At 39.6% G+C, this 19,159-nt stretch overlaps 1 protein-coding gene across 1 annotated transcript in view; it reads left to right on the forward strand.

Annotated features, from left to right (window-relative positions):
• Positions 1 to 19,159, forward strand: part of LOC139755158 (peroxisomal targeting signal 1 receptor-like) — a 111,491-nt gene that overhangs the window by 75,147 nt on the left and 17,185 nt on the right. The window contains exons 12-13 of the mRNA XM_071673316.1: positions 3,425 to 3,593; positions 16,686 to 16,843. Coding sequence (XP_071529417.1) covers positions 3,425 to 3,593; positions 16,686 to 16,843 — 327 coding nt within the window. The remainder of the gene's footprint in view (positions 1 to 3,424; positions 3,594 to 16,685; positions 16,844 to 19,159) is intronic.

Raw genomic sequence — 19,159 nt, forward strand, 5'->3', positions numbered from 1 at the left:
TATTGGAAGGATTAGTGATGGCTTCATAGTGAGCCAGCACTTCAATGGTTGTCAAGTTGCACTTCTCTGATCTGGTTAGCCGTCTTTCCTCTCTTCTTCAGCCACATATGGACTGCTGGCATTATGTCCACAAACACACAATCACTCCTTGTCACACAGACCACATGACAACACTTAACACACAACTGGTTCTTCATAACACTAAAATTCATTAATGCTTTCCCTTAGGTAGTAGTTGGTAGGCAGCCAACAACCAGGAAGTTGTATTACCAGTACTACCCACCTGGGTATTAGCAGGGTTAGTGACAGCTGCATAGTGAGCCAGCACTTCAGTGGTTGTCAAATTGTACTCCTATGACCCAGGTAGCTTTCTTTTCTTTCTACCTCACCCACATATGGACTACTGGCATTCTTTCACAAACAAACAATCTGTCCTTGTCATGCACATGACTTCACTTACCCCACATGGCTCATTCTTCGTAGCTCTAGAGTTGCCTGTGATAAAGCGTTATGTGCTAGCCCTGCCTTTTGGCAAAATGGTTGGTGTAATAGATAGGAGTAGTAGGTAGGAACATTTAGGTAGGAGCATTAAGGAGAAACATTAGAAGTAGGAGGTAGGAACATTTGGCAGGAGCATTAGGTGGATGTGGTCAGGAGGAACATTATTAGGTAGGAGCCTTTGCAAACACTACTGTAATATCCCCTCAGCCTGTGGCTTGTTAAGGCTAAGGCACTGAAGGCTAAGAAGTGGCACTGGAGTTCACTAGTTATGGAGGGAGTTCCAGAAGGGAACAGGCATCAGAGATTTAGGTAGATAGATAGCTTTCCCTTGTCTCTTCTTTCTCCCTTTCTTACCCATTCATAAGCCTTTTTATATTTCATTTAAGGCCTGGCCTTGATGCAGACTTTAGTCCATGACTGGAGTCTCCAACATATAAAGAAAAAGAAATCCTTTGGTGAGCATTTTATGCTCGCCCTGCCTTTTTGCAAAATGCTTGGAGGTATAGATAAAAGTAGTAGGTAGGAACATTAGACAGGAGCATTAGGTAGAAATAGTGGGTAGGAACATTAGGTGGGAACATTAGATAGAAATAATAGGTTGGAACATTAGGAAAACACATTTGGAAGAAGTAGTTAGAAGGAACATTTGGTAGGATTCTCTGAAATCACTGCAGTAGAGTTGCCCTCTCCCAGGGGCCTGTTAAGGTTGAGGAACAAGGCTAAAAAACGACACTGAAAACTCTTTTGCCTGGGCCACCCCATGGAGGGAGTTCCTGAAGGGAATAGGCATCGGTGATATAGGTAAATTGATAGGATAAGAGAGAAATGCGGTAGTTAGATGAATATGTATAAAGAGGTTATGCTGATATAGGTTTGACTTACAGAGAGGATGATTCATCTGTTCCTAACACTACCTTGTAAAGATAGGAAGTGGGAAACACATGAAATAAAATGGTTGTCCTATCTCCAGGTATAGGGGAGAATGCTTTCCATACTGCCCATGTCAGAGGAGGTGACTAAAAGAGGCTGGAGTAAAGAATTGAAATCCTTCACTTTATTAAACTGTTTGAAAGGGGAGAACAGTAAAGAGTGATTTTATGTCGAAGGTTTAGTCATCCATTCTTTGCATTGATGTGCTATGACAGGAAAAGGTAAACATGTAAACAACTGAAAGTTAAATGGATTTTATTTGATAATATTGTACAAATGTCGAATTACACAGAATTATCGTCCCAACTGAACCAGGCAGGCATATGAGTCGCATCACTGATGTCATGGTTGTTGGGCAGATGAGTATTGCCCATAAAGTGCTACTGACAAAAGAATAATTTTCTGTTGCTTTTACAGTGGATCCACCCACATATCAGGCCCCTACTAATGTAGATTTTAAAATGGGGTTATGAAAGCACCATTTTACCTTGCTAAGGCTCTCAGATTACTGAAATTTTCTTACCACTGATATTTACTGAGATCTCAGAGTAGTTGTAATAGTGATAATGAACATTATCTTTTATATACAAAAATTGCTAAAAGCCCTGCAAGATTAGGACTGTCAGCTATCACTTATATAAAGTATCTGTAAACCATTTGTCTGTGACTCAGGTAAATGAGCTTGTTCTTCATGTTAGTGGATGCAAATGGCTGATGAGTTATAGAATTTACATTTGTCCTTGTAATATCCTGGGACCACTTCAGATTCCTGCTCACTGTTTCTTGATATGACTGTATACTTTGTACTTCCTGAAATGTGTATACTTTGTACTTCCGGAAATGTGTTACACATTTTTTGTGTACAATGCAGTAAAATGGTGAACCCAGCTGAGTATTATGTCAATAACAGAATGTAGACCTGCTGTTAGCAGATTCTTTACTTTAACTTGAAGTGCCTTGTGATCTAGCTTATCCTGTTTCTCTTGACATCTCTATGAAATTGTCAGAGTAACAGTTCCTCATATGGTAGGTATTAGTTGGTAGGCAGCCATCAACCAGGTGGGTATGTTACCAATACTGCCCACCTGAGTATTGGGAAGGTTAGTGACAACTGTGTAGTGAGCCAGCACTTCAGTGGTTGTCAAATTCTACTCCTCTGACCCAGGTAGCTGTCTTCTCTTTTTGCTTCACCATCACATGGACTATTGGCATTCTGTCATTATACATACAATCTCTCCTTGTCATACATGACACTTGACAACAGCTCATTCTTCATAACGTTAGGAATTCCTGTGGTGCACACTATGTGCTAACCCTGCCTTTTGGCAAAATTGTATGAGCAGTAGATAGTTGTAGTAAGTAGGTACATTTAGGCAGGAGCATTAAGGAGAAACATTGGGTAGCAGTATTATGCTGGAATGTTAAGAAGGAGCATTACGTAGAAGTAGTCAGTAGGAACATTAGGTAGGAGCCTCTACAAACTCTGCATTAGAGTTGTGCTCATCCAGTGGCCTGTTAAGGGTGAGACATTAAGGCTAAGAAGCAGCACTGAAGTTCAGTAGCTATGGAGACTCTGTTGATGTAGCCACCCTTTTGAGGGAGTTGCAGTTGGGAACAGGCATCAGAGATACAGATAGATGGATAGATAAAAGAAATGTATGACAATGTTTTAGCTTGACTAAAATAAATCTTGAGTTTTGTTGAAGTGAAGAAACTTGCTGTTGGATTTTTTATTGGTTATTTTGAAAATGAATGATTAAGAAGGAAATTTGATAATTTAATAAAACCTCTGATAATCAAAATTGGACCGTATTTGTCGTGTGATCAAGCTTGTCATCTGCCTGTTTCACCTTCCATTGTCACCAAATATTGATTTTTATATGATTTTCATAATGCAGGTGTGACAGTGTGATATGGAAAAAATATAATGAAAATATCAAACCAGTTCTGTTGAAAAATGTACAACTGACATAGGTCAGCCATCTGTTTACAGGGAGTTGATACAAGAAGTACAGGATTTGTATATTGCGGCAGCTAACCAACGACCTGCTGAAAATATAGATGCAGATGTCCAGTGTGGACTTGGTGTGCTGTTCAACCTTACAGGAGAGTATGAAAAGGCTGTTGATTGCTTCCATGCAGCATTAAGTGTTCGACCAAAGGTAAGAGTCTACTCGCTTGGTCTTCCTGTAATTATCTCAACATACAGAGAAGTATGTGTGAGTCCAAGGTGACGGGAATAGTCTGTAGAACTGCCTCTGTCAGCCCAATCTCACATGACCAGCCTGCCTGAACTTTACCCAACATTTTAGGTACCATATCATGTTTGATCCTTTATGTCTGTACTTTACATACAGATGCACTTTACATTACATGCAAGAGACATTCACTTTAACTTAGACATGTTTATAAGGTGATTGTTCTTGACTTAGATATGTTTATAAGGTGATTGTTCTTGACATAGATATGTTTATAAGGTGATTGTAGAACAACATATATAGGAAACCAGAGTGCTTAATATGAGTGATTTTGCCTTCCCAAGGGGATTGGCATCTTAATTAAGCCAGTTACAAGCTTTATCCCTTACCATTCATTTTTGATTAAAGGTAATGACTTAGCAGGCAAGGTCACTGCAGGGAAGCAGTTACACCCTGCTCCCTTTATTTTAGTCTGTGTCTTACTAAGCTATCTTTAATCAGCAACCGTATTCAGTGTGTTTGTGTCACAAATAAAAACTTGTGATCATCAGCTCTACAGTTCTAGATCTTAACAGAGAATTTCAATGATCGGTTGGCTGATTGTGGAAAGTTCTTAGTAATGCCATTGGGAGTATGGATCTGCTTGTTCTGTGTATTCTGTGTTTAAAGGAAATTATTTAGAAAAAGATTTTTGAGAAACTTCCAGAATGCAACAGATTTGCATGTCCAAGTTATCAAAGAACACTTTTAAATTTCTCTGAGTTTTAGGATATTATGTAAAGATTTTAAATTACATTAATGAGGATGATGAATAACCATTGAATATGGTTGACCAGGCTTCCTCCAGTAAAGCAAAATCCTCCATGATGCATTTCAGAATAACATTAGAGAAAGCACTGAGGATAGCCCATATTTCTTGGTTTAAGCATTATAGAATCTGTTGTTTTTACTTTTAGCTCTCAAATGGTACACTATGCTTACCATTGTAGGTTCCTTCCACTTAACAAATTCCAAGCAGCATTAGATGGCTTGTTGGTAACTTAAACCATATGTGCCTATACTTATTAGTACAGGTATGTGACGTTAAACAACAAAAATAGGATGTAGACAGCAAACAGCCGGTGAATGGCTACCTTTCTGACTTGAGATTTTTGAAATGTTGGTTCAAATTGACCAACATCTTCCATGGTTTTAGTGTGTATATCATTGAAACTTGCCCTCTGGGGCACACTTGATTTTATATTTTCTTGCAAGCATCATACTTCTTTCCTCCTCTTATTTTCTCATCTCCATTATTTTCTTAATGTCTGTTGTTCTCCCACAGTAACTGTTAAACCCAAAGGGCTCTTCCCTCAGAGAACTGCTGAAGCATGTGAAAGAGAACTAGATGTATGGTTGAGCCTTGGATTGCCTGTCATGTAATGTGTTTGATGGCAGAAAGAAAAAATTCTGGTGTTATTCATCTTGTTTAAACAAGGTGTTTGGTGAGAGTTATGTGTTAGCCCTACCTTGGCAGAACCTCTTGATAGGTATTTTTAAGTACCATTGGTAAAAAAGACATATGTCCTTGACCAGAGTCTTGTGTCGTAAAGAAAAAATTTATGTAACACATTGGTAACTATTCTGTCTCTTAGTGAAACAAAGCTCAAAGGTAGGAGTAGAAATGATTTGGGAAGTGTAAGGGGTAGAGTTAGGGGTTATTGTGAGGATGAGAGCTAAGGAAGGGGTAGCATTATTGCTGAAGCAGGAAGTTGTGGGAATGTTTGAAAGAAAGTAAGAAGGTGAGCTCCAGACTGATGTGGGTAAAAATGAAAGTGGATTACAAGAAAAGGGTGATTATTTGTGCTCATGCGCCTATCTATGAGAAGAAAGATGAAGAGAGGCAAGTATTAGTGAAGGACAATTTAAATGTAGAAGTGAGTAATATCATAGTTGAGGGTGTGGGGTATTCAGTAAAGTGAATGGAAATGGTGAAGAGCTTGTGGAATTGTGTGTTGACAAAGGGCTGGTGATTGGATTTACCTTATTAAAGAGTGGGACCTACATAAGTTTATGTGGGTGAGCAGGAAAGATGGTCAGTGGGGATTATTGGACTACATACTAATTGATGGATGTGCTGAAGAGAGACTCTTTTGGATGTAAATTTGCTGAGAGAAACAGCTACTGGGATTTCTGATCATTTCGTGCTGGAGTTGGAGAGAATATTTGTATAGGTTTTCAGAAAAGAGGAAATGACATGAATGAGAAGAGGTTGGTAAAAGTAAGTTAGTTTGGAAAGGAGACATGAGAAGAAATACTCGGAGATACTGAGTGTAGAATGGCAAAGATGAGAGTAAACAAAACTAGTGGACTGGATAAGCAACAGCATATATTTAGGAAAGCATTGCTGTGCAAGAGAAGTGTTTGGCATGCTGAAGCTGGGAGGTGGGCAGGAGGAAAACGGAAGTGTGTGGTAGGATGATGAAGTAAAGTTTCCAGTGAAAGAGAAAACAGAGTTGCATGGTTGATACTTACAGGGAAGGAGTATGAATGATTGGGAAATGTACAAGAGAAAGCATTTGGAGGTCAAGAGAGTGTTGGTGAGTGAATGTCAGCAAATTTCAGGGAGAATAAGATCTTCTGGAAGGAAGTTTATAGTTTGAGAAAAATGAAAGCAAGCAAGAACATTGGTGAATGGAACAAATTAGGAAGTGGTAACAGGCAGTAATAAGGTGAAGAGATGGAGTGAGTAATTTGAAGGATTGTTGAATGTGTTTGATGATAGGATGGCAGATATAGTGTGTTTGGGTCAGGGAGGTATGCATAGAGAAAAAGAGATATGGTTATTTTGAATGCTTGTACTAGATCACCTCTTAACCTTCTCTTTTCTAAGCTGAATAGTTTCAGGTTATTTCATCAGCTCTCATAGGATGTATTTCTCAGTCTGGGAATTGTCTTGGTAGCTCAGCTCTGTACTCTTTCCATTCTGTCTATTTTTTCCAAGTAGGTTGACCAAAACTAAACACGATATTTAAGATGGAGGTTTCCCTTGACTCAATTTTAAAGCCATATCAATGGCATATGATAGGCATGTGAAAGGCATATGATAGAGTTGATAGAGATGCTCTGTGGAAGGTATTAAGAATATATGGTGTGGGAGGAAAGTTGATAGAAGCAGTGAAAAGTTTTTATCGAGGATGTAAGGCATGTGTACGTGTAGGAAGAGAGGAAAGTGATTGGTTCTCAGTGAATGTAGGTTTGCGGCAGGGGTGTGTGATGTCTCCATGGTTGTTTAATTTGTTTATGGATGGGGTTGTTAGGGAGGTAAATGCAAGAGTTTTGGAAAGAGGGGCAAGTATGAAGTCTGTTGGGGATGAGAGAGCTTGGGAAGTGAGTCAGTTGTTGTTCGCTGATGATACAGCGTTGGTGGCTGATTCATGTGAGAAACTGCAGAAGCTGGTGACTGAGTTTGGTAAAGTGTGTGGAAGAAGAAAGTTAAGAGTAAATGTGAATAAGAGCAAGGTTATTAGGTACAGTAGGGTTGAGGGTCAAGTCAATTGGGAGGTGAGTTTGAATGGAGAAAAACTGGAGGAAGTGAAGTGTTTTAGATATCTGGGAGTGGATCTGGCAGCGGATGGAACCATGGAAGCGGAAGTGGATCATAGGGTGGGGGAGGGGGCGAAAATTCTGGGAGCCTTGAAGAATGTGTGGAAGTCGAGAACATTATCTCGGAAAGCAAAAATGGGTATGTTTGAAGGAATAGTGGTTCCAACAATGTTGTATGGTTGCGAGGCGTGGGCTATGGATAGAGTTGTGCGCAGGAGGATGGATGTGCTGGAAATGAGATGTTTGAGGACAATGTGTGGTGTGAGGTGGTTTGATCGAGTGAGTAATGTAAGGGTAAGAGAGATGTGTGGAAATAAAAAGAGCGTGGTTGAGAGAGCAGAAGAGGGTGTTTTGAAGTGGTTTGGGCACATGGAGAGGATGAGTGAGGAAAGATTGACCAAGAGGATATATGTGTCGGAGGTGGAGGGAGCAAGGAGAAGAGGGAGACCAAATTGGAGGTGGAAAGATGGAGTGAAAAAGATTTTGTGTGATCGGGGCCTGAACATGCAGGAGGGTGAAAGGAGGGCAAGGAATAGAGTGAATTGGAGCGATGTGGTATACCGGGGTTGACGTGCTGTCAGTGGATTGAATCAAGGCATGTGAAGCGTCTGGGGTAAACCATGGAAAGCTGTGTAGGTATGTATATTTGCGTGTGTGGACGTATGTATATACATGTGTATGGGGGGGGTTGGGCCATTTCTTTCGTCTGTTTCCTTGCGCTACCTCACAAACGCGGGAGACAGCGACAAAGTATAAAAAAAAAAAAAAAAAAAATCAATGAATCCAAGAATCTTGTTTACTCTTTTCACTGCTGATAAGCACTGCTTACTTGGTTGTAGGTCACCAGAGATTATTATGCAAAAGTCTTTTTCCTTGCTCACCTTTTACAGTTCAACAGAATTCATGTTGTAGATTATCTTTTTGTTTCTGCTACTGATATGCAAAACTTTGCCCTTGTTAGTATTAGAATTCATTTGCCATTTATGAGCCCAGTCCATCAGTTTGTCTGAGTCAGTTTGAAGCTGCAGATGTTCAAGTTCATTTGCAGGATTATGTCCCAGTATAGTATCATCTTCACTGGAATTTAAGTTATGGAGCCTCTTTTGCCATGGCCACCCCCTTGAGGGAGTACCCAGAAGGATTAGGCATCAGAGATATAGATAGATAGATATATAGTATCGACTTCAGATTTTGATATCTGAAGAGTGCAGCTCATTATCAGTACCATTGATATATATGAGAAAGTGAACTAGTCCCAAAACTGATCCTTGTAGCACACCACTTGTTATGTCTAACCATTCTGAGGCTTGACCAGTATTAACGACTCTGTTTTTGTTTACAGCCTGTCAAACAATTTCCTGTCTACTGATGTACAACCCTATCAACACCATGTCACTGTTTTTGCTAGTAACCAATGATTTGGAACCTTATTGAATGCTTTTTCAAAATGTAGATAGATGGCATCAACTGTTGCACTTTTATTGTACATATTGATTATATCATTAAAGAAGTCAGGCAGTTTTAGTCAGACTTGAGGGATTTCATCGAAACCAATGTTTAGTAACATTTATTAAGTAATAGTCTTTTGTATGGTGTACAGTTCTGTCTCAAATGATGGGTTCCTTAAGTTTTCAAACCACTGATGTTAAGGTAATTGGACAATAATTTCTGGGTAGTGACTTATTACCTTTCCTGAATATTGCTTTTACATTGACAAACTTCCTTTCATCTGGAATTTTTCCATAGCAAGAGACTTATTGAAAAGAGCATTCCAAGGCTTACCTATCACGTTTTTTACATTCTTCATTTTCCCTCGATGAAATTAACAGGGCGTGTACTTTTATTTAATTTCATTTCATTTATTGCTGATAGCATATTTCTTCAGCTTTTATGTCAGTTTGTTGCAGTACATATATTTATGTATCTATCTGTGTCTCTGATGCCTGTTCTCAGCTGGAACTCCCCCAAGGGGGTAGCCGCAGCAGTAGAGTCTCCATAACTAGTGAACTCTAGTGCCGTTTCGTAGCCTTTAATGCTTTACCCTTGACAGGTCTCTGGCAGAGGGCAACTCCGAAACAGTGTTTACAGAGGCTCCTACTGAATGTTCCCACTGACTGTATCTACATAGTACTCATGCCTGATGTTCCTACCTACTACTTCTATCTTTGTTTCTGCCTAGATGTTCCTACCAACTACTATCTTTTGTTCCTACCATTTTCCCAAAAGGCATGGCTAGCTCATAGTGCTCCTTGCTGGAAAATCTAGTTACAAATAATGAGATGTGTAAGTTAAGAGTTTTCAAGTGTTATGTATGACAAGGAGAGATTGTATGCTTGTGGACAGAATGCCACTAGTCCAAGTGTGAGTGAAGCAGAAAGAAAAGACAGCTTTTTGAGTCATACCGGTGCACCTTGACAATCACTAAAGTGCTGGCTCTACATAGCCATCATTAAGTCTTCTGATACCCAGGCAGGTAGTACTAGTAATGTACTTCCCTGGTCATTGGCTGCTTACCAACTACTACATACCATTGAAGAACATTCTCTTCTCTTATCTGTGAAACTGGATTTGGGGTGCATGTTGTGCCTTTGACCCTACATTTGCAAAAAGTCATTAAAAAGTTTTTGTCATTGTTTTGATGTCAACCAAGCCACCATTTTCCAAAACTAATGGACTAATTGATTGGATATTAACACTCTTGCTTCTGACATAACTTTAAGACCCTTAGGGTTTCTTTTGCTATTATAGGCAATAAATGCTTCATATTAGCATTTACCTTGTTGTGTAAGTTATTGGTTATTGATGTCACTGAGTTTCTCATGAGCTTCTTTCTTTGACAACAAGCATTTCTTTATTTCACCATTCCTTCACCTTGGCTTCATTTAGGCAAAGATCGTCTGCAACGCATTGGCGCATTTTTGCCTTCTACTGCTTAAAAAGTTTTTCAGAAGTTTTCCTAGCTACTTTCATGTCATTGACATAACAATCCAGATTTGCCCATCAAAAAAAAATTGCCAGTTTCAAAGCAGGCATTGTTTTATGAATGTCATAGTGGCCAGCATTACTTAGTGTTGAAAGTGACCTTAAAAGTAATTTGTCATTGCATCAGACTCTTCTCCAACTTAATCATTATTATTGAGATCCTCATTTGTAGTTAGAACTAAATTTAGTATAATCTCATCATGAATTGGTTTGTTTATTAATTAGATTAGGGCCCTACCATATCAAGCAAGTTTAGGTAGAGTCCATGTCCAAAGCTTTTGGAAAGGGAATGCCCTGTTTAGATACCAGTATGTTTAAGAATCCTACTTTGATAGAGTCTTGTTCATAACAAGTTTCTGCTAACTGATTATCAGATCTTTTGTCTACCTCTGATTTTTGTGCTGGATGCCCATTGACAAGTCCTGCTGTTTTTACAAAGCTTATCTTTGATTTCCACGCAAATGAAGTTAACTTTCTGTACTGCTACAACTCAGAAGCGATTTTTCATTGATCATTTGCATCAAACTTTTCTCCAACTTATTCATTATTAATGAGAGCCTCATTTGTAGTTTTAACTAAATCTAATATATTCTCATAATGAACAGGTCTGTCTACTTATAGGATCAGGGTATTTTCAAGTAAATTCTGGTACAGTCCATACCTAGAGCTTCTGATACCAGTATGTTTAAAAATTCCTACTGAAATAGACTCTTGTTCATTACAAATTTTTCTAACGGATAATAGGATCTTTCATTTGCCTCTAATTTTTGTGCAGTATTCCTTTCAGCTTGTTCTGCTGTTCTTATGAAGCTTGACTTTAATTTCAACAAAAGTTTACATTCTCAACAGCTACAACATATTTCACTGCAGGATTAAATAGTGAGGTGTAACAAAGAGCAGGACACCACCGCTTGCTATTATTTTCTTTATTACTCTTAATCACTGTCTTTATGACTCACTTCCACATCCATGGTGTACACATTTAATTGCATTACTATATATATTAATGTACTGTATATTCATTTTCCTTTAATGTTTTGTCATTGTATACTTTATGTACTATCCTCTTCAACATTTGCTGGATACTGATCAGCCAAATTGAAAAGTATTAGCAAAGGTTGCAGAAACATTGTCTGAGTTGTCAGTAATTGTTTTCTAACTCATAACTCCCATTGTGTGCTTTGAGTTAGAGGCCCTAGACTGTGTATGGCACATTTACAGAGTCAGCTGCTTTGAGGGGTGACATACTTTGTATGGCACATCAACAGTCAGTGGGTTAAGGGTTGATGCTTGATGCATCCAGGACCTTAAGCCCCTTCTTCCATCCTGTGACTCACTTCAGCCTCCATGGTGCCATTTTTGTATATATTATGCTATTCCATGATTTAGGAGTACATTTGGCTTCATATTACTTTATTTTTTCCAGTTTAGCTATCACATTAAAGAACACATAGAGAGATGTTTTGCATATTCTCACTGAAAATTTAATCTGTATATTGTAATACCAGATATGAAAATTTTATAGTAATATCATCTTGGAAAAGTAATGAAAAGATCAGACTAAAACAAAAATTGTTTAATGGAGTACTGTCAACTTTTAGAGAGAATCCCTGAAATCTATTGATCCATGATTGTGCTGTCTTGTGTGAAACACCAAAATTACAGCTCCCTATCCACAACCAGGCCCCACAGACCTTTCCATTGTTCACCCCTGTTGCTTCACATACCTCATATATCCGTCTATATCCCTGATAACCCGTTCCAATGGGAACTCCCTCAGAGTGGCTATGGCAATAGAGTCACCATAACTAAAGAACCCCACTACCACTTCTTATCCTTTAGTGCCTCACCCTTAACAGGTCACTGGCAAAGGGCAAGTCTAGCGCATTGGTTGTAAAGACTCGTACCTAATGTTCCTAATTAATACTTCTGTCTGATGCTCCTACCTACTACTTTTACCTAATGTTTTTACCTAATAATCCTGCCTGAATGTTCCTACCTACTACTTCTATCTACTGTTCTTACCATTTTGCCAAAAGGCAGGGTTAGCAGTGCTAACCACAGGAAAATTTAGAGTTACAAAGAAAGGAAAATTTAGAGTTACAAAGAAAGAGCTGAGTGAGTTGAGTGTTGTCAAGTGTGACAGACTAACTCCACGGACTGTGTGCCATTTCTCACCATCTCCTCATATGGTCGCAATGAGCTATTTCAATGACACAGATCAGGCAGCTGTCTCCCCTTGGCCTGGCACCCACTGCTTTTTTTGTGGACAGAACGCCAGTAATCCACATGTTAGTGAGGCAGAAAAAAAAGAGCTACCTGGGTCAGAGAGTTGCAGCTTGATGACCACTAAAATGCTGGCCCACTAAGCAGATGTCACTAACCCTTCTGATACCAAGGCAGGTAGTACTGGTAATATACCTCCTTGATCATTGGCTGCCTACCATCGACTACATGCATGTCAACCCCAGTATACCACATCATTCCAGTTCACTCTATTCTGTGCATGTCTTTCACCCTCCTGCATGTTCAGGCCCTGATTTCTCAAAATCTTTTTCTCTCCATCCTTCCATCTCCAGTTTGGTGTCTGTGTCCTGCTTTTTCCTGACACATGTATCCTCTTTGTCAACCTTTCCTCACTCATTCATTCCTTATGGCTAAACCATTTCAGCATACTCCTTTCTGATCTCTCAACCACACTCATTGTATTTCCACACATCACTCTTACCTTTTCATTACTTAATCAAACCACCTCACTTCGTATATTTTCCTCCAGCATGTCATTTCCAACACATCCACCTTCCTCTGCACAGCATTATCTGTACCCCATACCTTGCATTGTTATAGTATTGTTGAGACTTCTATTCCTTCAGACATACCTATTTAAGCCCTTCCAGATCATATTTTCTCTTTCCACTGATTCTTCAGTACTCCCAAAACCTCATCCCCCCCCTTGTCATATGACTCACTTCCACTTGTTCCATTCACTACCATGTCCACTCCCAGATATCTAGAACACTTCTCCAGTTTTTCTCCATTCATACCAACACCCCAAACTAATCTGTCCCTTAACCCTGTTGAACCTTATAACCTTGCTTTTTTTCATGTTCACTCTTAACTTTCTCTTTTCACACACTTTCAAGCTCAGTCACCAACTTCTGTAGTTTCTCACTCAAATCTGCAATCAGTGCTGTATCATCAGCAAACAGCAAATTACTAAATCACTTCCAGGCCATCGTATTCCCCACAGTCTGCATTCTTGCCCCTCTTTCCAAGACTTGTATTTGGTATACCTCTCTCACTGCCCCATCCATAAACAGATTGAACAACCATGGTGACATCACACACCCCTGCTACAGACTAGCTTCATATAGACCCATTCAGTGTCCTCTCTTCCTACTTGTACATGAGCCTTACACCCTTGATGAAAAATTCTCACTGCTTCTAGCAGCTTTTCTCCCCCATTGTTTATTCTTAAGACCTTCCACAACTCTTATAGTATGATAGTATTTCTTTTTATCCTTATTTACAAATTTCTTGATTTCATGCTATATCTTGAGGTTTCTTTATCCTTACATCTTTGAAAGAACTGTCCACTTTGTTGTTTATTACGTCTTCTCTTCCAGCATACCTTAAGTGTTTTAATGCACTTCCCCTCTTCATAACCATGGAATAACTGAACATTAAGGTAGGACAATATGACATAAGTGAGGTAAAATTACAGGGATTGGTTTTGCAGGAAATCATCAGCCAAATGAAACTTAAGATGAGCAAGAAGGTTAAGAAAGATTATAACAGCCTGGATCTTACTCCCATGGATAGATATTTCTCAGAAACAAAAGGCATTTTCATGCTGACAATAAGAATATATTCAATTCTTCCCTAGTTCAGGAGATAAACTCTTGGAGATGAGATGAGGATTTTGATTGGGTACACAGTTTCCATTTGTGATGACATTGTGGCTGTGTCTTTTAAATGCTTTGCCACTCAGTTTATTTTTGTTGGTTTCAAGTTTTGCCCATTCCTACTTTAAAAGATGCATCCAAATTTACATATCTGTAATTAGGTACTGAACGGGGTCCATGTAACTTGGATGTTATTAGTGGCTCACATAATCCCACCCCCATCATACCTCAGGGTACTGAAAACTAAGATTTTGTGTGCTCTGATCATGCAGTAGTAAGTTAAGAATGCGAGGAAATTGAGTTTGAAAGAGAATAATAATGACGATTGTAGACAGGGATAGATTGATATTGTTTCTAGATAAAGTTATTCTGCTTCTTAAAAGAAGAGTGAATGTCTCCACATCTGACCATTTATGAGTGCAGAATGACTTCCTTCATCCATCTTAAAGAAGGAAGAAATATTCATATTGTCTCTTAAGGAATATATTGAGACAAGTGAAACGTTATCACTCACAAATTTACTGTGCTGATGCTTTCATTTATTTTTTGCAACATTACTTTTCCAACACTAATGGATTTGTATGTAGCATTTATGAATCTGGAGAAGGCATATGATAGAGTTGATAGAGATGCTCTGTGGAAGGTATTAAGAATATATGGTGTGGGAGGCAAGTTGTTAAAAGCAGTGAAAAGTTTTTATCGAGGATGTAAGACATGTGTACGTGTAGGAGGAGAGGAAAATGATTGGTTATCAGTGAATGTGAATGTAGGTTTGCGGCAGGGGTGTGTGATGTCTCCATGGTTGTTTAATTTGTTTATGGATGGGGTTGTTAGGGAGGTGAATGCAAGAGTTTTGGAAAGAGGGGCAAGTATGAAGTCTGTTGTGGATGAGAGAGCTTGGGAAGTGAGTCAGTTGTTGTTTGCTGATGATACAGCGCTGGTGGCTGATTCATGTGAGAAACTGCAGAAGCTGGTGACTGAGTTTGGTAAAGTGTGTGAAAGAAGAAAGTTAAGAGTAAATGTGAATAAGAGCAAGGTTATTAGGTACAGTAGGGTTGCGGGTCAAGTCAATCGGGAGGTAAGTTTGAATGGAGAAAAACTGGAGGAAGTAAAGTGTTTTAGATATCTGGGAGTGGATCTGGCAGCGGATGGAACCATGGAAGTGGAAGTGAATCATAGGGTGGGGGAGGGGGCGAAAATCCTGGGATCCTTGAAGAATGTGTGGAAGTCGAGAACATTATCTCAGAAAGCAAAAATGGGTATGTTTGAAGGAATAGTGGTTCCAACAATGTTGTATGGTTGCGAGGTGTGGGCTATGGATAGAGTTGTGCGCAGGAGGGTGGATGTGCTGGAAATGAGATGTTTGAGGACAATGTGTGGTGTGAGGTGGTTTGATCGAGTAAGTAATGTAAGGGTAAGAGAGATGTGTGGAAATAAAAAGAGCGTGGTTGAGAGAGCAGAAAAGGGTGTTTTGAAATGGTTTGGGCGCATGGAGAGAATGAGTGAGGAAAGATTGACCAAGAGGATATATGTGTCAGAGGTGGAGGGAACGAGGAGAAGTGGGAGACCAAATTGGAGGTGGAAAGATGGAGTGAAAAAGATTTTGAGTGATCGGGGCCTGAACATGCAGGAGGGTTAAAGGCGGGCAAGGAATAGAGTGAATTGGATCGATGTGGTATACCGGGGTTGACGTGCTGTCAGTGGATTGAATCAGGGCATGTGAAGCGTCTGGGGTAAACCATGGAAAGTTGTGTGGGGCCTGGATGTGGAAAGGGAGCTGTGGTTTCAGGCATTATTGCATGACAGCTAGAGACTGAGTGTGAACAAATGGGGCCTTTGTTGTCTTTTCCTAACGCTACCTTGAACACATGAGGGGGGAGAGGGATGGTATTCCATGTGTGGCGAGGTGGCGATGGGAATGAATAAAGGCAGACAGTGTGATTTGTGTGCATGGGTATATATGTATGTGTCTGTGTGTGTATATATATCTGTACATTGAGATGTATAGGTATGTATATTTGCGTGTGTGGACATGTATGTATGTACATGTGTATGGGGGTGGGTTGGGCCATTTCTTTCGTCTGTTTCCTTGCGCTACCTCGCAAACACGGGAGACAGCGACAAAGCAAAATAAATAAAATATAAATACTTTTCCAATAGTTCACATTCATATTCTTTTATCTTCATGAAATATCATCTTGATTTTCACTCTGCATATGCTGAAGTTTGAAGGGTAGCATTGTACAGTTATAATAGAACAATTAAGTTAGTAGTTCTGGACTCAAGTGAAGGGTGTGCTATTCCTTATATTGTGCAGAACTAAGTTAGATTATTAATAACGGGAGAAGCAAATGCTTTCACAAATCATGAAGGCAAAATGAGATTGTCTAACATCATCTATAGAGAACTTTACTCAGCTTCATTCATAATAGTTAAGGAATTTATCATCAGCTGCATCTAGAGTGAGGACTTTGATAAGCTACAGTAAACTCCAGTGTGTTACCTATTAAACTAAGTTGTACTTTAGACACATATTATTGAAAGGTGAAGTGATTTTTGTGTTTTACTATCTTTTATTTCCCAGGATGCCAAATTATGGAACAAGCTGGGTGCCACATTAGCAAACAGTGAACGTTCTGAGGAGGCCATTGATGCATACCGCAATGCCTTAGAGATCGCTCCAGGATTTATAAGATGTCGGTATAATCTCGGCATTTCTTGTATCAGCCTTGGAGCTCATAGGTATAATATAATCTTTATTTGTCAGTTTATTTATTGGAAGTTGTCATATGAATCACTGTGTATTGCTACCACCATTTGCACTTCTTCTCACCTCTTGCCAAACAGAAAATGACAGTAAGCTATAAACCTTTAAATCCCTGTTTGTTGGTTTAAAAAGAGAGATACACATAAGTATACGTATGTAAGTAGGAGAAATGGCCAGAGAGCATTATTGGATTACGTGTTAATTGATAGGCGCGCGAAAGAGAGACTTTTTAATGTGCTGAGAGGTGCAACTGGAGGGATGTCTGATCATTATCTTGTGGAGGCGAAGGTGAAGATTTGTAGAGGTTTTCAGAAAAGAAGAGAGAATGTTGGGGTGAAAAGAGTGGTGAGAGTAAGTGAGCTTGGGAAGGAGACTTGTGTGAGGAAGTACCAGGAGAGACTGACTACAGAATGGAAAAAGGTGAGAACAAAGGACGTAAGGGGAGTGGGGGAGGAATGGGATGTATTTAGAGAAGCAGTGATGGCTTGCGCAAAAGATGCTTGTGGCATGAGAAGCGTAGGAGGTGGGCAGATTAGAAAGGGTAGTGAGTGGTGAGATGAAGAAGTAAGATTATAAGTGAAAGAGAAGAGAGAGGCATTTGGATGATTTTTGCAGGGAAATAATGCAAATGAGTGGGAGATGTATAAAAGAAAGAGGCAGGAGGTCAAGAGAAAGGTGCAAGAGGTGAAAAAGAGGGCAAATGAGAGTTTGGGTGAGAGAGTACCATTAACTTTTAGGGAGAATAAAAAGATGTTTTGGAAGGAGGTAAGTAAAGCGCGTAAGACAAGGGAACAAATCCGAACATCAGTGAAGGGGGCTGATGGGGAAGTGATAACAAGTAGTGGTGATGTGAGAAGGAGATGGAGTGAGTATTTTGAAGGTTTGTTGAATGTGTTTGATGATAGAGTGGCAGATATAGGGTGTTTTGGTCGAGGTGGTGTGCAAAGTGAGAGGGTTAGGGAGAAGAGGTAGTAAAAACTTTGCAGAAGATGAAAGCTGGCAAGGCAGTGGGTTTGGATGGTATTGCAGTGGAATTTATTAAAAAAGGGGGTGACTGTATTGTTGACTGGTTGGTAAGGTTATTTAATGTATGTATGACTCATGGTGAGTTGCCTGAGGATTGGTGGAATGCTTGCATAGTGCCATTGTACAAAGGCAAAGGGGATAAAGGTGAGTGCCCAAATTACAGAGGTATAAGTTTGTTGAGTATTCCTGGTAAATTACATGGGAGGATATTGATTGAGAGGGTGAAGGCATGTAGAGAGCATCAGGTTGGGGAAGAGCAATGTGGTTTCAGAAGTGGTAGAGGATGTGTGGATCAGGTGTTTGCTTTGAAGAATGTATGTGAGAAATGCTTAGAAAAGCAAATGGATTTGTATGTAGCATTTATGGAGAAGGTATATGATAGAGTTGAGAGAGATGGTCTGTGGATGGTATTAAGAATATATGGTGTGGGAGGCAAGTTGTTAGAAGCAGTGAAAAGTTTCTATCGAGGATGTAAGGCATATTTACGAGTAAGAAGAGAGGAAAGTGATTGGTTCTCAGTGAATGTCAGTTTGCAGCAGGGTTGCATAATGTTTCCATGGTTGTTTAATTTGTTTATGGATGGGGTTGTTAAGGAGGTGAATGCAAGAGTTTTGGAAAGAGGGGCAAGTATGCAGTCTGTTCTGGATAAGAGAGCTTGGGAAGTGAGTCAGTTGTTTGCTGATGATACAGCACTGGTGGCTGATTCGTGTGAGAAACTGCAGAAGCTGGTGACTGAGTTTGGTAAAGTGTGTGAAAGAAGAAAGCTGAGAGTAAATGTGAATAAGAACAAGGTTATTAGGTACAGTAGGGTTGAGGGACAAGTCAGTTGGGAGGTAAGTTTGAATGGAGAAAAACTGGGGGAAGTAAAGTGTTTTAGATATCTGGGAGTGTATTTGGCAGCGGATGGAACCATGGAAGCGGAAATGAATCATAGGGTGGGGGAGGGGGCGAAAGTTCTGGCAGCGTTGAAAAATATATGGAAGTCGAGATCATTATCTTGGAAAGCAAAAATGTTTGAAGGAATAGTGGTTCCAACAATGTTATATGGTTGCGAGGCATTGGCTATAGACAGAGTTGTGTGGAAGAGGAGAGGGTGGATGTGCTGGAAATGAGATGTTCAAGGACAGTATGTGGTGTGAGATGGTTTGATCGAGTAAGTAATGAAAGGGTAAGAGAGATTTATTTATATTTATTTATTATACTTTGTCGCTGTCTCCCGCGTTTGTGAGGTAGCACAAGGAAACAGACGAAAGAAATGGCCCAAC

This window comes from Panulirus ornatus, chromosome 18 (assembly GCF_036320965.1).
Source record: "Panulirus ornatus isolate Po-2019 chromosome 18, ASM3632096v1, whole genome shotgun sequence".
Taxonomy (NCBI): Eukaryota; Metazoa; Arthropoda; class Malacostraca; order Decapoda; family Palinuridae; genus Panulirus; species Panulirus ornatus.